The 22306-nt window shown below is 44.7% G+C and overlaps 1 protein-coding gene across 14 annotated transcripts in view; it reads left to right on the plus strand.

The window, feature by feature from the left end:
• Positions 1–22306, plus strand: part of ARHGAP32 (Rho GTPase activating protein 32) — a 246324-nt gene that overhangs the window by 208068 nt on the left and 15950 nt on the right. For all 14 annotated transcript variants that reach the window (XM_075774813.1, XM_075774812.1, XM_075774811.1 and 11 more), the window contains 5 exons: positions 473–622; positions 14267–14369; positions 17501–17645; positions 18329–18411; positions 21775–21882. In XM_075774813.1, the coding sequence (XP_075630928.1) occupies positions 473–622; positions 14267–14369; positions 17501–17645; positions 18329–18411; positions 21775–21882 (589 nt within the window). The remainder of the gene's footprint in view (positions 1–472; positions 623–14266; positions 14370–17500; positions 17646–18328; positions 18412–21774; positions 21883–22306) is intronic.

Raw genomic sequence — 22306 nt, forward strand, 5'->3', positions numbered from 1 at the left:
CTCAGTTCAGGTATTGTTAGTCATTCGTTTGTTCTGGAGGCACCTAAGACTACTGGAATGAGAAGCATTTACTTCTCCTTGTAGATCATACAGCATGTTTGTCAATGGACGTGAGATTACTGGTTTTGTTAGTTTAGCCTTGTTTGTTTTTTCCGGAGATGAAAATCGTAGCGCTCAGGCACTGCCCGCCATCCCATATGCACACCAGTCCTTTAGTACGCCCCCACCTGAAGCTGCTCTGCAGATAAATGTGTCTTCATCTTAAATTCTTCCATTACAGTTGTCTCCTGTTACTTCTGTGCTAGCCAACAGTTAGAACAAAAGCCAAGTCTCTGTTTAGTATCGGACCTTGGAAAGTCCGTTTCTGTAAATAATTATTATTAATGTTACTACAGTTCTGAGGTGCTCTGTAGACCGTGTTATCCTTGGCCTTGCCCAACTGAAGTATGGATTTTTTTATTTTGTTGCGCAGTATCGAAAAAGCACGGCAAGCTCATCACCTTCCTTCGTACATTCATGAAGTCGCGCCCAACAAAACAGAAACTGAAACAGCGGGGGATCCTGAAGGAAAGGGTGTTTGGCTGTGACCTGGGAGAGCATCTTCTCAACTCTGGCCATGACGGTAAGAAACAATCCATTCTTGAGTTCTTCCTCTGTTGGGAATCTTATTTCGGGGTGATCCTCTCTAGCAAAGGGTTAGTTGGTACTAGCAGGGAAACGTGTAACAGCAGTCAATGGCTGGCAGATAAATTGAGGCTGATGCTAGTAAGAACCATCGTGGTTCAACATGGGAGGACTGAGGAGGGACAGAACTTCTGAATAGGTGTTCTCAACCTCTTGAAATCTTTGAATAAAGTTAAGTTTTGGGGTTTTTTTGCAGGGAAATAAACTTTGTTTATGTGCCAGTGTCAATGAATAATTAACTGAGTTAATTTTTTTTTTTACTGAGTTAGAGAAATGTGTGCCTTTGTATGGTTCTAGCACAGTTTGTAGTGTAAGTCCTTTATCTCCCTTTTCCCTTGATTTCACAAAATTTACAGGAATTAACTGGATATTGTGTTTTGTCATACCTTGCTTTTCTCTTATTTGTTATGGTGAGTTTTCTGTAGCTGTTCTCGGTCCCTCTCGCCTTCCCATCAGCAGTTCAGGGAGGCAGCAGAGAAGAGCTGTCCATTCCAAGAAAAAAATTGTCACTGCTCTCCCTCGAATGAACTTCGGTTTCACGTGCTATTTCCTACCCTCTCGCTAAGCTGTGAAGTCGGGGAGGTACCTGCGCTGCCGAGGAGCAAAGACTCGAATTCTTTCACAGCTCACTAGCCAAGGTCGTTCCCATAAACGGCCCGTGAGGTGACGCGTGGGGTAGGAAAGGAGTTTCTCTGTTAAATTTGTTTCCAGTGGTGCTTCAGGCTCCTTGTTCATACGAGTGCCTTTTGGTAAAGGGCGGGGAGCTGTTCCGTGCACTTTTTCCAACTGATTCAGTGGGTAACAGCAATGTGCGCTCCCTTGCCTGACATGAAGTGTTTTACTACCAGTTGGTGAATAATATGAGCTTGTTGTTACCAAATCAGGGCTGTGGCAAGGTTCATTGGCTTGTTAATTGGAACCAGTAGAGATCTTTATGGCTGGAGCTTGAAAAGCATCAGAGAGCCAGAAACTGGATGGTTTGGAGACAGAAACAGACAGTAACCCATGTGAGAACTACATCAGGGGTAGGTAATTTACACTGCCGGGTAGCTATAGAGCTGGTTTTATATTCATGCTGTGGGAGCAATCTTGGAGGGCAGGAGGCATGCCAGCAGAGTGAGCTCATTAATGGGAAAGAGAGAATTCTCTTTTATCCCCAGCCCTCCTCCTGTCCATTTAGTTAGGCTCAAGTCAGCAATAATTAAAGCTTTTCCCTGCCCTGTGCGCTGACTTCTTCCCCTGGCTTTAAGGGGTGTGCATTTTATTTAGCAATAAAAGACACATCCTGAGCTGAACTAAACTGTTCTCACTCCTCTTTGACGTTCTCTAGGACATCACTTCTTGTTCTGGACACTCCTCTCCCACCACGTGCGCTGAGCTGTGCTAATGAGGTCTCTTCATCTGAGAAGTTACCAGTTGCTTTCACCCTTGATTTAATAACTCTTTCCTAACTCCCTGGAGTGAAGCAGATCCAATTTGAATGTTGCTAACAGAGGCACGTCTCCATTTCACACAGCAGGATTGGTTTTTTTCTGTGTGATTCAGCTCTCTGACCTGTATTCCAAGTGACATAATCCCCAGGATTGGTTTTTTCGGAGACATTTCTGGGTTCCTGCGAATCAAGTTCAGTGCATGCACAGCATTTTAAGATTCCCTCATTCTGTAGCATTAACGTTGCTCTGTCTCAGAGCCAACTGCAGTGCTGATCTGCTGAAAGGGGACTGAGATATCTCAGGAGACCTGAAGTTGAATCGGAGCAAAGATAGAGTACTGTAGGTGAAGTCTGTGCACAGTACCTACTGGTAAAGCTTCGGGATTACAACCACAAAACATCTCAGTTCCAAAAAAACAAAAAAAAAGAACCCAAGACATTCATAGATTCGCTTAGGTTAATGCTAGTGTTGATGAGTTGTTGTCCCATACCCAAAAAGATTCAGCAGGACTGAAGGAGAAAACGGCATTGTCCGCAGTGTTTAAAACGAATGGCAGGGCGTTCATGTGCTCCTCAGAAATGCAGCATTGAACCAAACTGGAGTTCTGTTAAGAATTTTATTAATTGCCAATTTTGGGAAGCTGACAAAGCCTAAATTCTCAACAAGTCACTGTGAAACAACATGAGCGGTCCCAAATTTCGCAGCCGTGAACATCTGAAACTTTGCTGAAACTGGGCTTGTCTTTTACATAGGAAATGGTGAGAGAGGAGCAGACCCAGGGAACAGAAGAGAGAAGGAAGGACACAAACTGAAATAGGGCTAACATTTTTTGACTAAACACGATGTTGAGGCAGCTGGCTCCGATTGCTTAGCTAGGAGAAGAGCGTGTTTGCTGTCGTGTGTCTGTGTACCCAGAAGGGAATTTACTACCACAGAGGAAATGTTTTACCTACTGCAGAACGTTGTCTTTCCGTGGGCTCAGCGCTCATTCTGCACCAGTTGCACCTCTCTAAAGGAGAACAAATTCCCACGAGATGTATAGGAGGAAAGCAACACAGAAATGTGACCTGTCTTACTGTACGGAGCAAGAGCGCGGGTGATACCCCCCTGCAAAGCTCCGTGCGCAGGCTTTACGTTCAGCACGCAGCGAGTTCTGACCTAGCAACGCGTTTGTCCTGGTTTACCTGAGTGTTTGAGCTTAGTCTTGCGCTGAGGCAGAGCACTTTGTTTTCTGAAAGGTTCCTCTCAGGCTGGCGTGACAGAACTTGCATCTGCTAAACTTCAGGGTATGATACGTCTGTCTGTCGGAGTTTCTCCTTAGGGGAGGGTGTCTGGGGAAGATGGGATGAGCGGAGGTGTTGCTGGCCAGTGTTACTGCTGCCTTTTCATTTCTGATGGGGATACAGTTTGTCATTTTTTTTAATTGTTGTGTATGATCGGAGTAGTAGTGCTATAAGCAGATACAGGAAGGGAGGTGAGGTTTTTAACAAATGTTTACAATAACAGCGCGAGGGATGAGTACTGTGCCATAAAATCTGCTTGTATGCCTGGTGATTCACGTTGGGATTGCAGTGATTATTGGGCTGGCAACTGTGGATGGGCAGTGTCCTGGGTTTTGGGTTTGGCTGGTTTCTTTTAATTCCAGTTTGTAGTGTGCTGACACTTGGAGCTCTGCAAACAATGGCAGGGCCCTTCTGTGGTCAGAGTTACAGCTCTGCACGGAGTGACGCGGTCCTTTCCTGAAGGCCCTTGTAGGCAAGACAGCAGCGAGGGGAAGGAAGCCTCACTGTCCTGTTCTTAGATGAGGATCTGAGTCCTGGGCAGAGCACAGGAGCCTTTTCCAAAATCGTCTGTGTTCCGAGCTGCTTTTAGAAAGGGGAATTAGGAGCCACGTGTGCTCCTGGTCACTGGGCTGGGGTGTGCGTAGGTGTGTGGCTTCCAGGGAAAGCAACAGTGGTCTGTCTTTTTGGTTCCTCTTCTCTGTCACGTGTAAGTACCGAATTGTGGGCTGGTACCTGTAGCAGTAAAACCAGTTCTGATGCGAGGGATTGACATCTCTGTTGGGTCTAAGTCTAGCAAAGCTTGTGGTGATGCTCCCTTCAAGTATGTTGGTTTGCACAATACCTCTCCGGTCGGCTCCAGTTACCCAGTGGAGCCTGCCTCAGGAGACCCGTCTCCATTTAATTTTAGTGCGTTATTCATTTGTTGGCTCCTTCTGCGTTTTGAATACTTCCCCTGCCAATGAAGCGTCATTTGGAAGCAGACCAAGCTTAGCAGGGAGTAGCTGTTTCTTCATCGCCCTGAGAGATGTTCCCAGTTGGTTTGGTGCTGTTGACACCTGCCATGCTGGTTTGTTTTATGGAGCTGTGACACGCAGCAAATTCTGCATAATCCCTGTCTCGTGAAGAGGCCTTGTTCCCTTTGTAGGTAGAGAGACTTCTTTTCCCCATAATTTTTTTCTCTCAAAGGAAACCAAAGGGAACTTAAATTTAGCTCGTCCGCAGTTAGAAAGAATTGTGCTTGCAGAGGATGTGTTTGTTTAGTGTGGGAGCTGGTTAAATGCTGCATTGCAGCATCTGTACCACGTCCTCGTTTGTGCCTCGGAATATTGCGAAGCGGAGCTCTCCACAACTTTGGAATTGATGACAAGCGTAGGAGTCCGCAGTAATGTGGGTAGCGGAAACTCTGTGCCTGGCTGCAGGGACAGGCCGGCGCGTTGGAAAGCTGGACGGGTTCTTGCCTCTCGCTGGCAGAGCGTGCGGCCACGGTGAGGGCTTTATGAGAGGGACTGAGGCGGCTGGAGGGAGCCACCGCGCGCTTGATGTTGAAATGCTGCTGGGAATAACGTGCTGGAATTGTGCGGGTGACAGGGGATGGGGAATAAAATACTGGCGGTTCTTCTTCCCTGCTGAAAATGTTCCCGTTGCCCGGCACTTGATAAAGGTGATAATTTCTCTCTTGGTGGAGCACAGGCTAACCCCGGCATACCTGGAAAGGGTGTTCATTTCATAAGGTAATCCATACAATAGAGTGTTAACCAAAAGCAAATGGTATTTTTTGTACCTCTTTATGCGTTTGTTGCATTGATACATCATCAGCTTCCATAATTGGAAAAGATGGATTTAGAAATGGCACTCGTTTTTCATCTGAAAATTTCCCATCGTGAAGGATCTGTACCTCCTTTTCAAATTGTTGGAACGTACCAGTGATCTGTAATCAACAGGAAGAGGTGTTGCTTTTCTTGCTGAAAAAGTAAATGCCTACGAAAGACACCTGGTTCTTGCTCTCTGTCCTTCCTATTCTTCCCAGTTCCAATTAATTAGCAATTACTTTGGACGAGTTGGGTAGGATTAAAGAAAAAATGAAATGAAAGCCGAGACTTTCCGGAACTGCGTGCGCGATCCATTTATAGCAGGTACGGGATCTGGATCCTGTTACGTACTGGGCTCTAGCAACAACCGTTTGCAAGGGCTGGCTGTGTTCTCTTGCGCAGGTTGGTACGCTCTTCAGATCAGCTCCTTAACAGCGCTCTGGGATATCTGGTGACTTCACGGCTTGTTCCGGGTCCTCGGTGTTATCCTTCCCTTCGAGCGATCCCCTGGCTGCAGTTGGGTGATGCTGTTGCCTTTGATGCTAATGTATTGCAGGTTTGAGTACAGGGAGAACAGTTACTGGAACGGAGAAAGACAAGGAATGAGAGCTCGGGCAGCATCTTGGCAGGGATCTGTAAAAATCTGGGTCCGTTAGCGCAAGCGTAAGTTTGGTAATCTCTGTGTCATCTCTTCGGTTCCTAGTAGAAGTGTGAGGAGTCCCTTTTACTACTAGCTAATAATTTTCATTATAATAATAAAAGTCTGCCTGGCTGGCTTTGGATCTTTGCTGTCTGTGAAGGAAGCCTTGATTTGGCATTCAGGACAGCTGAGTCTTACATATTTATTAATTTTTGTTTTTCTGGATATTTTAACTCTTAGAGGGGAATGATTTAACCAGTTTCCACTCTCTCTTACTGCTAGAGAATGAAATTGAACACGACAAACAAGAAGTAAAGCAAACATTGCTGAAAGGTAGAAAGTTATAAATATTTACAAAATTGTTGCTTTTTTTTCTTCCTTTCTTTAAATACTACTTTGAACTGTAAACACAAAGCAGCCCCTGAAATCTAAGAACTTCCAATTTATGTTTTGAAGGCCCAGCTGAAATCCCTGCTAATGTTGCCCTTGGTACGGAATCGCTTTGCTCCAAGATTTTCGTTTAAGAAAGACTTTTTAGCATTTGCAGCGCAGAAACAGATCCTTAAGCTGTACCTGCGCCCACCACAGTTCAAATAGCAAATAGCTCCGTGGCAGTACTGCAACCCTGGAGCATAGTTCCCCAAGGATGCTTGGAATTGTTACAACTTGAATGCTGGCGACCACATCAGTAGATTTGTTTAAGCAATATCTTCTTGTTCTTATACAAAGGTATATTGAAGTGCTGCACGAAAAAGGTAGGTCGTGTGTGTTTGCCATGACGTTTAGATCAGCATGATGAAATCGGCCACAGTCATTACAGTGGGCTGACGAGAATGTTGGATGAGGCTGAAGGTTTGTATTAGATGCATTCACTGTGTGAATGAACCCTTGGGGCGTTTGTGTACTTTTTAATAGGTATTTTCAGAGCATCCAAGCTGACAGGTTTGAATGGGAACTAAAAAGTTTCAAACCTCTGAGTAGGTTCAGATCTGGCATCCTGCTTTTCCTTCTGTCTCTATTTTTAAGCATTTCTGGGACATGAATCTGAATTTGAGGGATTTGTTTGCATTTCTCTTTTCCGCTAAGACGTTTCTTGTGTGACTTTGGGCAAGTCCTTTAAAGTACCATTCATCACCTTGACTCTTAGGCATCTAGCAGTTATCCAGGCAGATGGAGGGTGATTCACCCTGTCTACCATAATATAGGTGCACATGAATGAGGGAGGAGACAGCTGCCTATAGGTAGGGAGAGCATGGGTTTCCATCAGTAAATCCATTCCACTACTTTAAAAGCTGTTTATAAGCTGCGTGCCATAGAGATACATTAAACCCCTTTTCTCCTTCCCAAGTGGTTTACTTTTGTGCCTGCGAAATCCTTAGCAAAAGGGAAGATTTGGCCCATACTGATTTGCCTTGCGCGTTGGAGCCCCAAACTGACCATCTCTGTCTCTTAACGATCCTTTCCCATTTCCTGCTTGGTTTGTGTTCTGCAGTGACAAAATACCGGCATCTGCGTCCGTGTTTGCCACGGCTCTGCACGCAGGCAGTGTAAACTGAGGAAGAAACGGTCGTAAAGTTGCATTGCAGGGCAGTAATTCAGTGGAGCTGTTGTGACTCAACAGCCCCTTTGAGCTTCCATTCCTCCTGCTCTCCTGCTGGCTGTTCTTTCATTCGGCTATCCCTTTTTACAGGAGGTTGGCGAGATTCTGAAAGCCACGCCAAAACCAGTTTCCTTTCAGTATTTCACAATTTATAGCCATTTTACTTACTAAAATCCATCTCCAAAGGACTTGGGCAATCAATGACCTAAGCTGTAGTCAGCGTTGTGGCCGGTGAGCTCAAAGCCCATCTGCCCCACACCTTTCCTGGCCTCGGGGAACTTGTTCGGTATCTCCCCTTCCATCTCCATGCTTGTAAAATCAAACTAATGGTCCATATCTGCCCCCAAGGTACCACAAGGGTAACTTTCTAATACTTGTGAAGTACTTGGCAGATTAAGAGCATGATATAAACATTAAGCAGTATTTTTTCAAGTGTTAACCCATGCCAATGCTAGATCCAGAGCAGCATTGTGAATGTCTGTAGAAAATAAGTCACCGTACCTGCCTGTATCTCCCATATTTTGTTCATTACTTGGGTTTGCATAATTTCACAAATCTAAACATGTCAGTCATTTTGGAAACCGGACGGTGCCTAATTCACTGGAGCACCTCTGTAAATCCTGAAAAGCCTGCGTGTTTTAGATGCCTAAATGTTTGTTCTGATCTGGTAGTATGTGCCTCTGCACACACGCGCTCGTGTAACGTAAGAGATGGATCCAGCAGCCTGTCCAAAAGTGCAATAGTTGACCCAAATTGCAGATGAGCAGAGAATATTCCACGCATTCCAGATGCGTGCTACATACACTCCTTCAACGCGAGTTGATGCTTTCGAAGGCCAATAGTTTTGAGCTGTTTTGGGCAAATTTCCAAACATAACAGACCCTATTATTGCTTCACCATCCGCCCTTTGAATTGCTGGAACTCAAGATTATTGGGTGCGGGGTTAGCATTACAAAGAGGTACATGGGGTCCCTGTGGAGAATTACTTGTTTGGGGGAAGTAGTTGCAGAAAGGGAAAACAAGCTTTTCCAGTTAAGAAAAGAGACAATTTCTGTCTCCCCTTCTTTTTTTTACCCTGCCTGCAGCTGTGAGAAGAGAAATTCTTTATGCCTGAGTGACCCAGAGGACTGCAGGGAGTTGAAAATTAATTTGCATTTCGAAACAGTACAGCTGTAGGGGGAACAAACATGAGAAAAAATGTTGCAGTCCATACAGGAATTGCTTGTGCTCTTATCCCTCGCTCCACTGTTGACGAGGTGGAACTTTTTTCCCCTCTCAACTCATAGTAGTAAGTGGAATTGATCTAAACAGAAAACATCAGAGAGGTTATCTGCCTTCCTAGCTTGATGCAACACAGTGGGATTTATGTTTCTCAGGCTTGAACTTTGCACTTTGTTTTTACACAGTTGCTGGGTAAGCTGCCATAAAAAAGTCCAACTTAAAGCAGAGTCCGGTGCCAGAGGCCAATTCCGCAACCGGGCACTGCCTGGTAGCTGCTCTTGGAACCAACTCGTGGTTTATGGCCCCCTCGTCCATTATTGCACTTTCCCAAGTGCAAAAGTCACACTTCAGATAAAACCGTTGCGCGTTACCAGGAAATAGTGCAGCTTGCGATAGCGGGCTTGGACTTTACTCAGCTCGTCAACGGTGTAAATGCTTTTAATATGGGTCTCTTCTTGGAAATGAGGAATGGAGCATCTTGAAGTTTGCTGGTTGGTTGGTCCCGTACTTCTCTCTTACTCCTGGTGATTTAAATGATAAGGACATGGATGTAGCAGCAAGACAAAAGTCCTTAGAAGACAATCGTTTAAAGTTTGGGATTTTTGGGAGCGTGCAGGGGATGGTGGGGTGTGCGTGCTTATGAAGTGACACCTGCAGGCACCTCGCTCTGTGGCAATAAAAAGGAAGTCCTTAACCTCTGTGTCCCATGCTGGTTTGTACCTTCTGTGTAACTTGTGCTCTAACGTGGAGGGAAGAGTTTCAGCAATGAGTGGTTTGAAATGAGGTTCCTAGGAAAAGTTACAGTCTGAATTATTACAAGGTTTTACTGTTGTGTTAGAAAATACTTGGAGAGTTTTGTGCAAAATTGAGCTAAAAATAGGAAGAATGATTGGGGTGAAAGCAACTATTTCTTGGGGTGAGGATATTCATTGTTAGGTTTTTACATATCCACACATTAATATGGTAAGGGAGACAGGATTTATTTGCCTAATTTCAGATGCCTAGAAGTCGTCAGAGTCTCGGCTGGTCACAAAACCTCGGGAAAGGGCCACATCCATGACGCAGTTCATTCCTTTTGTATTGTACTGGGTATTCTCAGGGCACTTCACCCTCCGTGTCTATCCATCCTTCCCCACCGTTCATACCGTGTGAGCTGCCTCCACCTAAACTTTATCTTGTGGCTGATTGTTTCAATTTCTATTTTTGTGGCTCAAAACATAGCCCTTAACCTTCTGTTATGTTCCTTCGCTCCGTTCTGGTGTTTTCCCATTTCCTAAGTATCGGTACACGTCCTCGATAGTTACTACCTTTGTTGAGGCGGTTCAGAGCGGTGCTCAGGACAGTTTATTTCATTTTCCTTGTTCCTGCTGGGCTGCAGGTTTAGCTTTCCACGTGCTATGCGTGGAATTCAGCCGAGCAGCTGCATGTCGGCGTGCTACGGTCCATTAACCAGCCAAAAGGCCTGGCTCGGGCGGCAGTTCACCTTATTGCTGTAATATTGTGGAAACGACACTGCTAGAGGGGAGCTTGATGGGAGGCCTCGTTCCTCAGGCTGAACAAATAGTTCTGATTCCAGTAACATACTAAGAAAATAAAAAAATAAAAAGCAAGCCTCCCAAAACCCAGGGAGGCAACATTGCAAAAGATTAAAAAGGAAAAAAATAAAACTAAGATGATAGGAAAGGAAATGTGCCTGATTTCAAGATGAATCAAAATGTTCTTCAGAATGAAAACCATAAAACTTCTGCTCCCTCTTAACGGCAAAGAATTAACCAGTTAACGAGCCCTAGGAGAGGTAATAAACCTTTCAAACCAGCTGAGATATGCTCAGGAATGAGTTGCATAAATTCCTTTAGCTGCTGTGGTGATGAAGTGTGCTGGGGTCTCCTTTGTTGATACATCCACATTTCCAGCCTTTGGCGCTTTGTTTCCTGGAACTACCTTGTTGTTTGAGACAGCGAAGGGAGGGAACGGGGAAGGTGATGGATTTTTGGAACAGGAGATGTGTACGGTGCTCAGATTCTCCTGAAGGTGTTCAGACCCCTGCCAGCGGGGTTTTGCAGGCTGCAGCTGAGTCAGTGGCTTCTTTGCAGAGAGATTGTCTGGAGATTGTCGGTGCTTGGAGTCCGTATTGCTCAGAAAAGGAATAAACCCAGCAGTACTAGCGTACCGTTGTTACTTGCCTGGGAAGGTGGAAGTGGAAAGGAGGAATATACTGTGTGTTACCCTGTGTGTGTTCCCTCCCGGCGTCGGTCCCGAAGTGGCCTGCTTGTGGCGGCTCTCAGAAAGCGGGAGCTGAGCTAGGCGGACCTTTAGGGACATTAAAACAAACCACGGACGTCGTCAAGTCTGGTTGGTATAATTGCAGAAAACCACAGTCATTAACTAACATTAATAGAGTTTTAGTGTAGATGCTCCTACATCCTATGAGAAGAAATCTCCATTGGTTTCCCGCTGAGATGCCTTTCCAATTCAAATCTGGTGATTGGTTTGGGATCTAGAAGCCAAAATCGGGACCTGAACACTGCGAAGTTCACCTCTGCAGCAGGGGAGGGGTTTATGCAATAGAGATGGGTACCTGAAGAAGTCCCAATGTGATGTCAGAAGTCACCGTAGGTGGTGGTCTTGGCACACTTCACATTGGCAAAATCAAGGCTTTGCTTGTGCTGTCATCCTGCCATTTCATTCTGGTGGTAATAGACACTATTTCCTCCATACATGGGTGTGTGTATATATAAAAATATAAATAAAAAAGTATATTTACCTAAAGGGCTTTGGATTCAAAGGGCAGAGGGAGGTTAAACATGCATGTAATTGTCAGGCGTCTTTGTTCAGAACTCAGAAAAATCAAGTCTCCATTGCAGCAAAGGGCCTTCAAGTATAATTAGAGCCCTACTTGAATTTCAGTCACTTCTCCAACCATGCAACATTCCCCCAGAATATCTGTGGTGCTAGTGTGATATATTTAGCTTAAAGAACAGATCGTCCTGGTAACCAGATTAGGAAACGCATAGAACAAGCCTGCTAGATTTTTTTTTTCAGTGTATATTAATTATTCTAACTGCACCCAAGATCTTCCATGATGAACGAGTACTTTAGGAAGTGTATTGTTGGTGCTACATCCCTCACCTTCCCCCTGTTCTCCCTTGTCCTGATTCCCATTGTCACAACAGGTTGCTGCTCAGCTAAACTGGTCCATAAATCCCATTCTTACCGTGCTGTTTGTTTACACAGCTAGATAAACCCTAGAAGGATAAGGCCTCGGAAACATGCAGAGCTCGCTCCCTGTGGCACTTCTTCAATTAGGCAGCGCAGGCGGGTGTCCTAGCTGTGTTCATGGTATGTGGATAAACAGGAGAGCTGTCTGCGTAGGCATCGTCCTTCTCGGGCGGTATCAGCCTCCCTGGTAGGAATTAGGCAGGCAGGGAATGTGCTATTTACTTATTTGCCTATTTATTTATTTCAAAAGGTGCTACTAATTTCAAAGGGACCCCTGTTGAGATTCCAGTATGGATCATTGAGAGCTTGCAATCTAGGATGCTCTCTTTTCTCACGGCAGAAAAGACACCGCTAACTGTGTCAGCATCTAAAGCCCCATCCTGCTGCAGTGGATGGTGCTGTTCTCATCTCTCTGCTTTTCTGCATCAATTTATACCTGAGTCATAGTTGTCTCCTAACGCTTAGTGCAATGCAGAACATAATTTAGGCCTTTTTGGCAACTGCTTGAGTATGATACAACTCCTTCCCAGTCCACTTAAAGCCTTAAACGTGTTCAAGGGGTGCTGAATCTTTCTGGGTTAAGGGGTAAATGTTGTCCTCCAAAATGTTTTTTGAAACTGAATTAGAATGTAGGGCCATCTGTTCCGCCTGCTCTGTTCTCAGACGTGTAGCTTAGGGTCTTGTGATGACTGATGCCCATTTTACCAGCATCCTCTCCAAACGTGTATTCGCTCAACGGTGAGTAGTTGTTGCTTATCCTGGCTCAGATGCCTAAATGTGTGTCTGGTTGATTCCTAATGCCAACAGCTGGCTGGCTGCAAGAGGTACCTTTAGCTTCAGAGCGGACGCTGAGGTTTCCTCCTGCAAATGTCTTCTGGCTGCATTAGTGGAAGTTGAAATTGCCGTTGCACCTACGGGGAGTGCAGACGGTGATCTGCTCTGCTGGTTTTCCTTCCCCCAAAAAGCAGCACGTGGTTTCCCAGGCTCTTTCCCTGCCATTGCTTCATCTACAAGGGCTCTGCTTGGCCCCAGAGTCTGCACCTTGCTGCGGGAAACAGTGTGAGGTGAAGTGCTGTAAATGCCTAGTAGCGTCCGACTGATTTACTTCTGACTGCCTCTTGGTGTCTTTGAGTATCGCGGAACCAGGGCGTAATCTACCCCAGCTGAGCCTGCGTGATCGACGTGCCACGTGGATTGACAGGTTTTGTTCTGTCCTGTGCTCGAGCGCGGAGCAGACGTGCCCTTAGTCCAGGATGCACCTGCTGATTTCCAGGGGAACCGTTGAAAATGAGTTTTTTCTCTATCTGCATGTTTGCTGCAAGCCGGAGAAAAAGCAGCGAAGCGGCTGGGGAGGGGAAAGCACGGAGCACCGAAGTTCAGTAGCACTTAGGAGAACTGACTGGCAGATGGCATTTGCTGCTTGATATAAGGGGATTTGCCACATGACCTGTTCAGAATCTGTGTCACATGGCAAATTGATCAGACCTGGCATCTAACGTAAGAATAAATCTAGATCATCTTAGGAGCTGTAGCAAAAAGGTGGCTTGCAGAGGAATCCACGAGGATCTGAGCTTTTTCCATGAAGACTTGCTGATGCTCACAAGAGCTCAGTCCTAATTTTCTTCCTGTGTTCAGGGCAGTTTTGCCTCCCTTTTAAAAATAAAGTAATTTGCTCCTCCTTAAGCTTACAAGGATGGACAGATAGCTCCAACAGTAGATGCTGCATGAGGCTGGGAAGTCAGCTGGAAGGAATCGGTTGGTGAAGTGGCTTGAATATTAACTTGACACCTAATTATATCCTCTGGGCTTATTTTTTTCCATTCTGTCATAGCGTGGTCTGTCTGCAATTTCTGTGAGTGCGTTATGTTGTGTAGCTATCTAAATCCAGTCACGCTCCGGTAGGCATCGGGGATGAAATTATCGGTTGTAAAAATTCTCCTGGCCCTGGCGCAGAAAGTAGCATCTCCTTAATGTTTATATTTGCTTAAACCAAACAGTATACATTAATCCTGCATAGGTTTGAAAGCCAAGGAAGTCTTTAGCCGAGGAGAGTATTCACTTGATTTTATAGCTCTTCTGGAATGGAATTTAACACCACAGTTCTTGTGGGAGTTGTGATGGGACCTGCACTGTCTGTGCTTGAACAGAATTGACTTTTTTTCAACCTGATTTGTATCCTGGCATTTCTTCAAAGCAAAGAACACTTCTGACCAGTTTCCACACCAACTCCTAAAGTTCAATTTCTTACAGGCTTTTTCCTCTAAGGAAGAACTAAAGCAGTAGCCCAGCTGGGCTTAGTTTATGGCACCTGACAAGACCACAACCTGAACCAGGACTTTAATAACACCCGCAACTAACCACCACCACTTGTTCTTTAGTCCCCCAGGTCCTCAAGAGCTGCACTGAATTCATTGAGAAGCATGGCATTGTGGATGGAATATATCGTCTGTCTGGGATTGCGTCCAACATCCAGAAACTGCGGTAAGGGCACTGTGTGCAAACCTGTTGGCGTGGGACGAGGGAGGGATGTGCTGGTTCAAAGGCCGTGTGTCCAGGAGCCTGCACTGATCCGGCAGCTCCGATGCGGTCTGTACTCCGTGGATGGTACGCTGGGTTTGCCACCATTCTGGAGCAACGCAGGGTTGTTCAGTAGAATTTTTTTTTCAGGAAGTTTTCCTTTAGGATAGAGTATCAGAAGTCTCTGGGATTGTGGTGTCACTGTGCTGTCATGTTTCATTCCTGTTTCCTCATGCTCCCGGAGCCCTTTTGAGCAGCTGATATTTCTCCTTGCTGCTCTGGACTCCTGGCATATTAGCAATTAATTGGTAACATGCAAAGAATACTTGCGTGATTCTTGGTGGGTGGCATTGCCGTGCTGCGCGGCTGCGCAGGGGCAGGCTAGGTGTGCATCCTCATCACACACAGTGAATGGTCTTTATCCTTTTGTGAGGCTGGTTTTCCTCCCATCCTTTGGGATGCATTTTTCTGTTGTGAAGGGACTGCGAGAACCTAGTCGGATGTGACTGATTCCAGTTTTGATCCCAGGCCCACAGAGGCAGCAAAGGGGTGTTCTCCATATGAAGGATATCCTTTTTTTACCAGCCATTCCCAAGTTCAGCGGGCAGGTTTGAGCCGGTACCGTTACCACACAAACCTGTGTACGGATGGGCTTATTCTGGTTCGGCTTAATCCCATTTCTCATCTCGGCAAGTTCCATTTGAGAAATCTGCTCCTGAGGCTTTGATATGCAGCCTGCAGAGACTCTGCTTGTAGCTGCTGCCCACAGCGGTCTTGGCTGAATGAAATGTTTGCCCTCACTTCAGTTACATCTCTTTAATTCCCCATTTTGACTTGTGCTGCAGCATCTTTCTAATTGCTGCCCTAGCCCATTTTTTCCCCTTTGTGTTGCCAAGACCATTTTCTCCTTCATTGTTTTCCAAAGGTACTTTGAAAAGGGTTTTCTAAAACTTTAATGGCATCGTTCCCTGGTATAGTACAGAGAACAAAGTGACAGCCTATGTTTTGGTTTTCTGAGATGTTCCAAAGACAAAAGGAAGGGAGTACATGGCACAACTTCTAGATACTGTCCCTGCTGTTCACCTAAATCACTACAGATTTTCATAAGTGTTTGATTAATGTAGGACACGTTGCATTGCTGTCGTTTCCAGCTATATAAACAGATCATTAGGCTTATTTCAAAGCTAGAGCTGCAGTTTTCTTATAAGTGAGTCACTGTTCTTAAGTTTCACACAGAAGATTTGGATCTCCTGGATTTAAAGGGCTTTTTTTGGTTGGAGAGAAAGTTAGAGAATTTATTCCACATGGGAGATTTATTCCAGGACAGAGGTTGGCTCTTTAGCAGCGCGGTAGCTGCCTTTATTTGGCTGGTGGGCAAAACAGAGCGAGTGCTGCGTTGGTATGTGTATCCCTGTGTCGTGGCTCTGGCTTTGTTTGAGACGCACTGAAGTTGTATTCTTCTACTAACAAAATCTTCTTTTGGGGTCCAAAGGAATAACATGTAGCTCTCGAAACAGGCAGTGCAGAGAGGAAAAAAGGCTGAATGCAGGGGTTCCCTTTCTTCACTCCATATTCTTCTGTAGGGGCTTGAGATTTATTCCTAGGGACAGTATACCGGAGTACCAGGAGCACTGGAGCAGGGCAGGGTATGGCCAGGGAATTTCGGCCGAGGGTGTTTGTATGGGGTGGGTTGGTGTCTTTCCCTGAGCTCCCTCTCCTTCTGTGGAGCCAAGTGCAGGAAATAAGTTTCTCTCCCAGATATGAGTAAGCGATGAGTCAGAACGTGGGAGCAGTGTATGCTGAGCACTGAGGATTGTGGCAGAGGCCTTTCTTTCCTTCTTCTGTGACGGTTTTGGATGAGGAACTGGGGTGGGCTGTTCACCCTCTTGTCTGAAGTAACGACCTCTTCTGCCCCCCAGTCTGGCATAGGTATGAATGGCTTCCGTCATGCAGCCTGCGTCCCTAGGGGAGGGAGGGAGGGAAGGAAGGCAGGAGCGAGCTCCTTCCTCATCTTGTAAGGGGTGTGCAGTTGACCGCTGTGGTTCCAAGTACACCTGGTGCTTTGGAGAGGGGTCCAAACCGGTTCTGTGCTGTAGGCAGAGAGAGGAGCGCAGTGTTTGAGCTGTGCTGAAGGCATGTTTTATCTTCTGTGCTATAAATCTCCTGGCTTGGACAGGGGGAGAAGCCGGGGGTGTTGCCACCAAGCCCCCGACGTTGTTGTGGTTGTAGTGTAGACAGGATGACTCCCCGCGTTGACGATAAGCTGTTTTGGTTTACAGCTTAAAGGCTGTTGTAGGGAAACCGAGCTTCAGCTAGAGCAGCCATGTCCTCGCAGCTCCCTGTGGCCTGACTCACCATGCTAGTCCCTGCAAATCTGTCCTGCTGATTTGAAACAGCATTTTCCATGCGCGCATTCTAGCGGCGAGCCAGCCCTTGGCCTTCTAAGCTCAGCTTTTATTTCATAAATGTTTGTGATTTTGGTTTTTCTCTCTCTAAAAAACCAAAGGAATGCTCAGGGATTTTCTTCATGTGGTTCCTGGCTCTCTTCACCCTGTAGCAGAGGCGTGCTCAGCTCACCAGCTCGTCCCCAGGGCATTTCTGCGCACGCTAGTTTCCACGTGCAGCCGCTGCCGATGGCACCGCTATTTGGCATTGCCTTATGGCTTTGATTTCCAGGCCTCTGAAATGCAAAGGGACAGCAGCTTGCATTCAGACCTGTGGGCAGTCCTCCTCCAGGCAGCTCCCAGTCACAGCCCTTGGGGGTTAAATGTTCAGAGTGTCTCTATAGTCTTGGAGGACATTCTCTGGAGACTTTGTGAAGGGCCCTGTTGCAGGAAAAGGGATTGCAGGCTGGCCAATTGGGTGTAAAGCTCATTGAAAATGCCTTACTAGAAGGGGGGTGGGAAAAGTCTCATTTTGCAAAAATCCAGTCTAGCAGCACCACAACCATGGGTCGTGTGGCTTTGGTGACTAAGTATTTATTTTCTCCTGTAAATCAGGAAACCCTTGCTTTTCTTGACTGTAATTTGCGCTGGCTTTTATTTTCATTCCTCCTTTTCAAACCCCTTTGCTCATTTTTCTCTTCTGATTTCCAGCCACGAGTTTGACTCCGAGCAGATTCCTGACTTGACAAAGGATATTTACATCCAGGACATTCACTGCGTGGGCTCCCTCTGCAAACTGTACTTCCGCGAACTCCCCAACCCTCTGCTGACCTATCAACTCTACGAGAAGTTCTCGGTAAGTACAAGGCAATGCCTTTCGCTTTCCACTTCAGCGTGACTTCATCTACAGGTTGAACAGCGAAATGCTGAAGAGGATCCAGCAGCAAGCTGAACCTCTCTTTCACACACCTTCGTCAGGCTCCTGCTTCATTTGGGGTTTTTAGAGCGATCAGAAGCGCCTGTCTACCAGCCTAACACCCGTTGGGTTTATGCTGCCCGCACACCGAATTCCCACTGCCAGTAGCATTCTGCCATTTCAAAAGTGCGGCGGCGCCCCAGGTTCGAGGTCCCTTTTCTGTTTCCCCGTTAGATTTCCCAGGGGTGCCTTTGTCCCCCACACCACGCCGTATTGAGTCACTTGGGGGCCCCAGTAGAAGGTTATTGGGGCGCTAACAACGCTTTGCAAGAATTTCCCCTATTGTTTGCCATTCCCCAGTGAGTTCTTGAATGGGAGCAGGATTAGAAGCAAAGGCTACTTTGAGCTGAACGCCCTCCGCAAGGAATTGCTTTGTCCAATTAAGCTATAAAGCGGCGCAGGTCTTGATTTGTTCAGCCTTTCTCAGATGCCTCTGCAAAGGTAGAGAAGAGCAACGCGATCCGCCTGACTACTGAAGACCAGTACATTGGCCGCGTGGTTCAAGATGCTGTGGCAGGTATCTAGTTCTATTTGCGGCTAAATCCCTTCCTGCCTTGTTCCAGGATGCTGTTTCTGCTGCTACAGATGAAGAACGGTTGGTTAAAATCCATGATGTCATCCAACAGCTGCCCCCTCCCCACTACAGGTGAGTGCAGCCTTTACGAGAGTTACTGCTCGGGGTTTTACTATTGCTAGCATTTCAGGAGTGAACTGATGCGATTCCAGCGGTCCCTCTCAAGATAATCACGCTGTATATTAGAATGGTTTATGGCTGTATATATAAAGTTGATTTAGATTTTAATTAGCTCATTACTAGACAAAGACTATATACTTTACATAGTCTTAGTTGACTTCCGTGGAAGCTACGTGTAGGGTGCAAATACAAGCTTGTTATGGCTGATGTCACTTTTAGGAATAGTGGGGCAGGGGGGACACACACCACCAGCTTGGGAATCACAATTACACATGGTGAAATGGACCTGGAACCGTTGGTTCAGGCCTTCAGTTTAATGGGGTCAAGTGTATTTGGTCCCCAATCCCCCCCTGCCCCCTCCCCAGCAGTAATAGTAACTAACTAGCAAATCATAGCAACAGTCCAGTAGAATAACTGATTATAATATGGTGTTTACAAATTGCCCATTATAGTAATGTACACAAACTAATTAGTATTCATATCTAATTTCTGTAATGTATCTTGACTGACTCTAATAACACATTAGTGGTCTTTAGGATTAAAAAATTATGGCAGGGTATGGCCAAAAGGCACCAAAGTGTGGTGATTTGGTATTAATAACTAATTATAATCCCATATGTTAATGATTCTTTAAATAGTATTACTAATGGACAGACGCATTTGTTACTGGATGTTAGTCTGCAGAACCAGTTACAAATAGCCAGTTGTAATGCATCAAGAGCAGTATTTGGATATTGAGAACTATTTATAATAATCTGTTAATAAATACCTATTGATTACTGTCACGGGTGGTGATAAGCTATAGTGATTTGTGGTGATTAACTATTGATTCTTGTCATGGCTGGTGCTTAGCTATAATAGTTAAATATCTATTACCACCAATCACTACTTATTGTCATGGATGGTCATTAGCAATTAGTGATTTCTGGTGATTGCTACTTGAATATTGATTATCATAATGGCTGGTGATTAGCTATAATAAAGTATTGATTACCACCAATCACTAATTATTGTCATGGATGGGGATTAGCTATAATAGTTAAGTATTGATTACCACCAATCACTAATTATTGTCATGGATGGGGATTAGCTATAATAGCTAAGTATTGATTACCACCAATCACTAATTATTGTCATGGATGGGGATTAGCTATAATAGCTAAGTATTGATTACCACCAATCACTAATTATTGTCATGGATGGGGATTAGCTATAATAGCTAAGTATTGATTACCACCAATCACTAATTATTGTCATGGCTGGGGATTAGCAATAGTGATGTGTGGTGATTGATATTTAAATATTGATTATTGTAGTGGATGGTGATTAGCTACTATGTGTAAATATCTATAAGCACAAATCACTAAATAATCAATATTTAAATATCAATCACCACAAATCACTAATTATTGTCTTGGATGGTCATTAGCAATAGTGATTTCTGGTGATTGCTACTTGAATAGTGATTATCGTAATGGATGGGGATTAGCTATAATAGTTAAGTATTGATTACCACCAATCACTAATTATTGTCATGGATGGGGATTAGCAATAGTGATTTGTGGTGATTGATATTTAAATATTGATTATTGTAGTGGACAGTGATTAGCTATAGTGAGTTGTGCTTATAGATATTTACACATAGTAGCTAATCACCAGCCACTACAATAATCAATATTTAAATATCAATCACCACCAATCACTAATTATTGTCATGGATGGGGATTAGCTATAATAGCTAAGTATTGATTACCACCAATCACTAATTATTGTCATGGATGGGGATTAGCTATAATAGCTAAGTATTGATTACCACCAATCACTAATTATTGTCATGGCTGGGGATTAGCAATAGTGATTTGTGGTGATTGATATTTAAATATTGATTATTGTAGTGGATGGTGATTAGCTACTATGTGTAAAGATCTATAAGCACAACTCACTATAGCTAATCACCATCCACTATAATAATCAATATTTAAATATCAATCACCACAAATCACTAATTGTAATGTATAGTCATTTGTGGTAATAGATATTTAAATATTAATTATTGTAATGGACAGTGATTAGCTAGGCAATTGCGATGCTGTACCTGATTGGTATAAATAACGAATTATAATATATTTATTTGAATATCAGTAGCAGGGTCATTAGTCTTAACTGATTATAATGGTTAACTTATTGTTATGTGTGTGATAATTTAAAAAGCAAGTAAGTTACAGCTTAACTATTTAGCATAATAGCTGGTACTTTGTATAAACTAGTATTACTATTTTATTTATGTTAATTATGGGGGCAGGGCCTTGAAGAGGACCTTCTAAAAATTAACTGATCTCTTTCATCTAATTTTCTCTGGTAAATTCCACCTTTTCCCTAAAATGACTCATTTTGTCTAGTGAACAAACTTGTTTCGCTCAGATAAGTCTTGAACAAGAGAGGGGACGCAGGAGATGATAGCTGAATGGCAAAATGACATCAGTGGAGAGGGCTGCTGCTCTCTTCCTTTGCTGACGTTTGCTTGAAAAGGAAAAACACCACTTTATTTTTCTGCTACATGGAACATCCATCCATCTTCACTCCAGGCCTTGTCCAGTTGTGGAATGTTGAGTCCAGAGCCCGCCCAGTTGCTGTAAAAAGACAGACACAAGCCAGGGCTGCTGCTGCGCAACAGCACAGAGGAGGATACATCAGCATGTTCATCATCGCCTTGTGGGAGCTGTTAGCAGTAGCATTTAATACCAAAAAAAATCCCAACCACCCACTTCAATGTGAAATGGAAGTTTAACCTTGTACCTGCCTTAGATACTTACAGGAAAGCTGTAGCCAGTAATTTCATGAGTAGAACTCAAGTACAATTTGCTGGGTTTTAGTATCCTGAGCTGTTAAAATAAATACTCCCCCTTACAAAGATTAACATTCAACACCCCACCTCCCCAACAAGCGCTGCAGTGCTATCACAGGCAGCACGGAGGGTGTATTTCTGTAAAGCAGCCAAATGATGAATGGCCAGGGCGCTCTGCTTCTAGGTCCTGCAGTCTGGTGGCATTTAGATTATTCCTGTTCACCTCAGTGTTTGCTGGATCCAGCCCTTGGACTGAGAGCCTGGACAAATCAGGAGAGACTCCTGTCACCCCACCCCAGTGTAATTAGTAGCTAAAGACAACTTTACCATCAGTCTTAAGGTACATAGTTCAACATTTTTTACTGGGAGCTGTCAAACCAAAAGAAAATAATGAACCGGGGTTTGGGTTGCAAGTTGCAGCATGGCTTTGGTCATTGGTGCTGAACATTTGCCCATCTCTTCTTTTCCAGGACACTGGAGTTCCTAATGAGACACTTAGCTCGTCTAGCTGATTACTGCTCCATCACAAATATGCACACTAAGAACTTAGCAATTGTCTGGGCTCCAAACCTCCTACGGTACTCTTCTTTTTTCCCCCCCATTTCAATACAAGATAAGTTTTTATATTTATAAAAAAGACAGATACCTGTTCTTCAGAAAATCAGAATTTCTAGCAGTTGAGTTTCTTCTGTCTAATGCGTCGTCGTTCTCCTGCAAAATCTCTAATGGGAAGTTACTGTAAGCAGAGGCTTGAGACCAACTGGCAAGTTCCTGAACTGGTGATGTAAAACAGCTACCCAGAGAGAACACCCCCACCACCATATTATTCTGTCTCACTGCAGTGTGGGTCCACTGACAGCAATTCAGTGGAGACAAGGAAGGATTCCCCCCACCCCTCTTTTCTGGATGGTAATTCGTGCTCTCCTGGTTAGATGAGACTAGTGTGTCCTTGACCATCCAGGAAAATTTGTTCAGTGGCATCACTGACTTCCCATTGCATAA

The sequence above is a fragment of the Balearica regulorum genome, chromosome 23 (genome assembly GCF_011004875.1).
Source record: "Balearica regulorum gibbericeps isolate bBalReg1 chromosome 23, bBalReg1.pri, whole genome shotgun sequence".
In the NCBI taxonomy this organism is placed as follows: Eukaryota; Metazoa; Chordata; class Aves; order Gruiformes; family Gruidae; genus Balearica; species Balearica regulorum.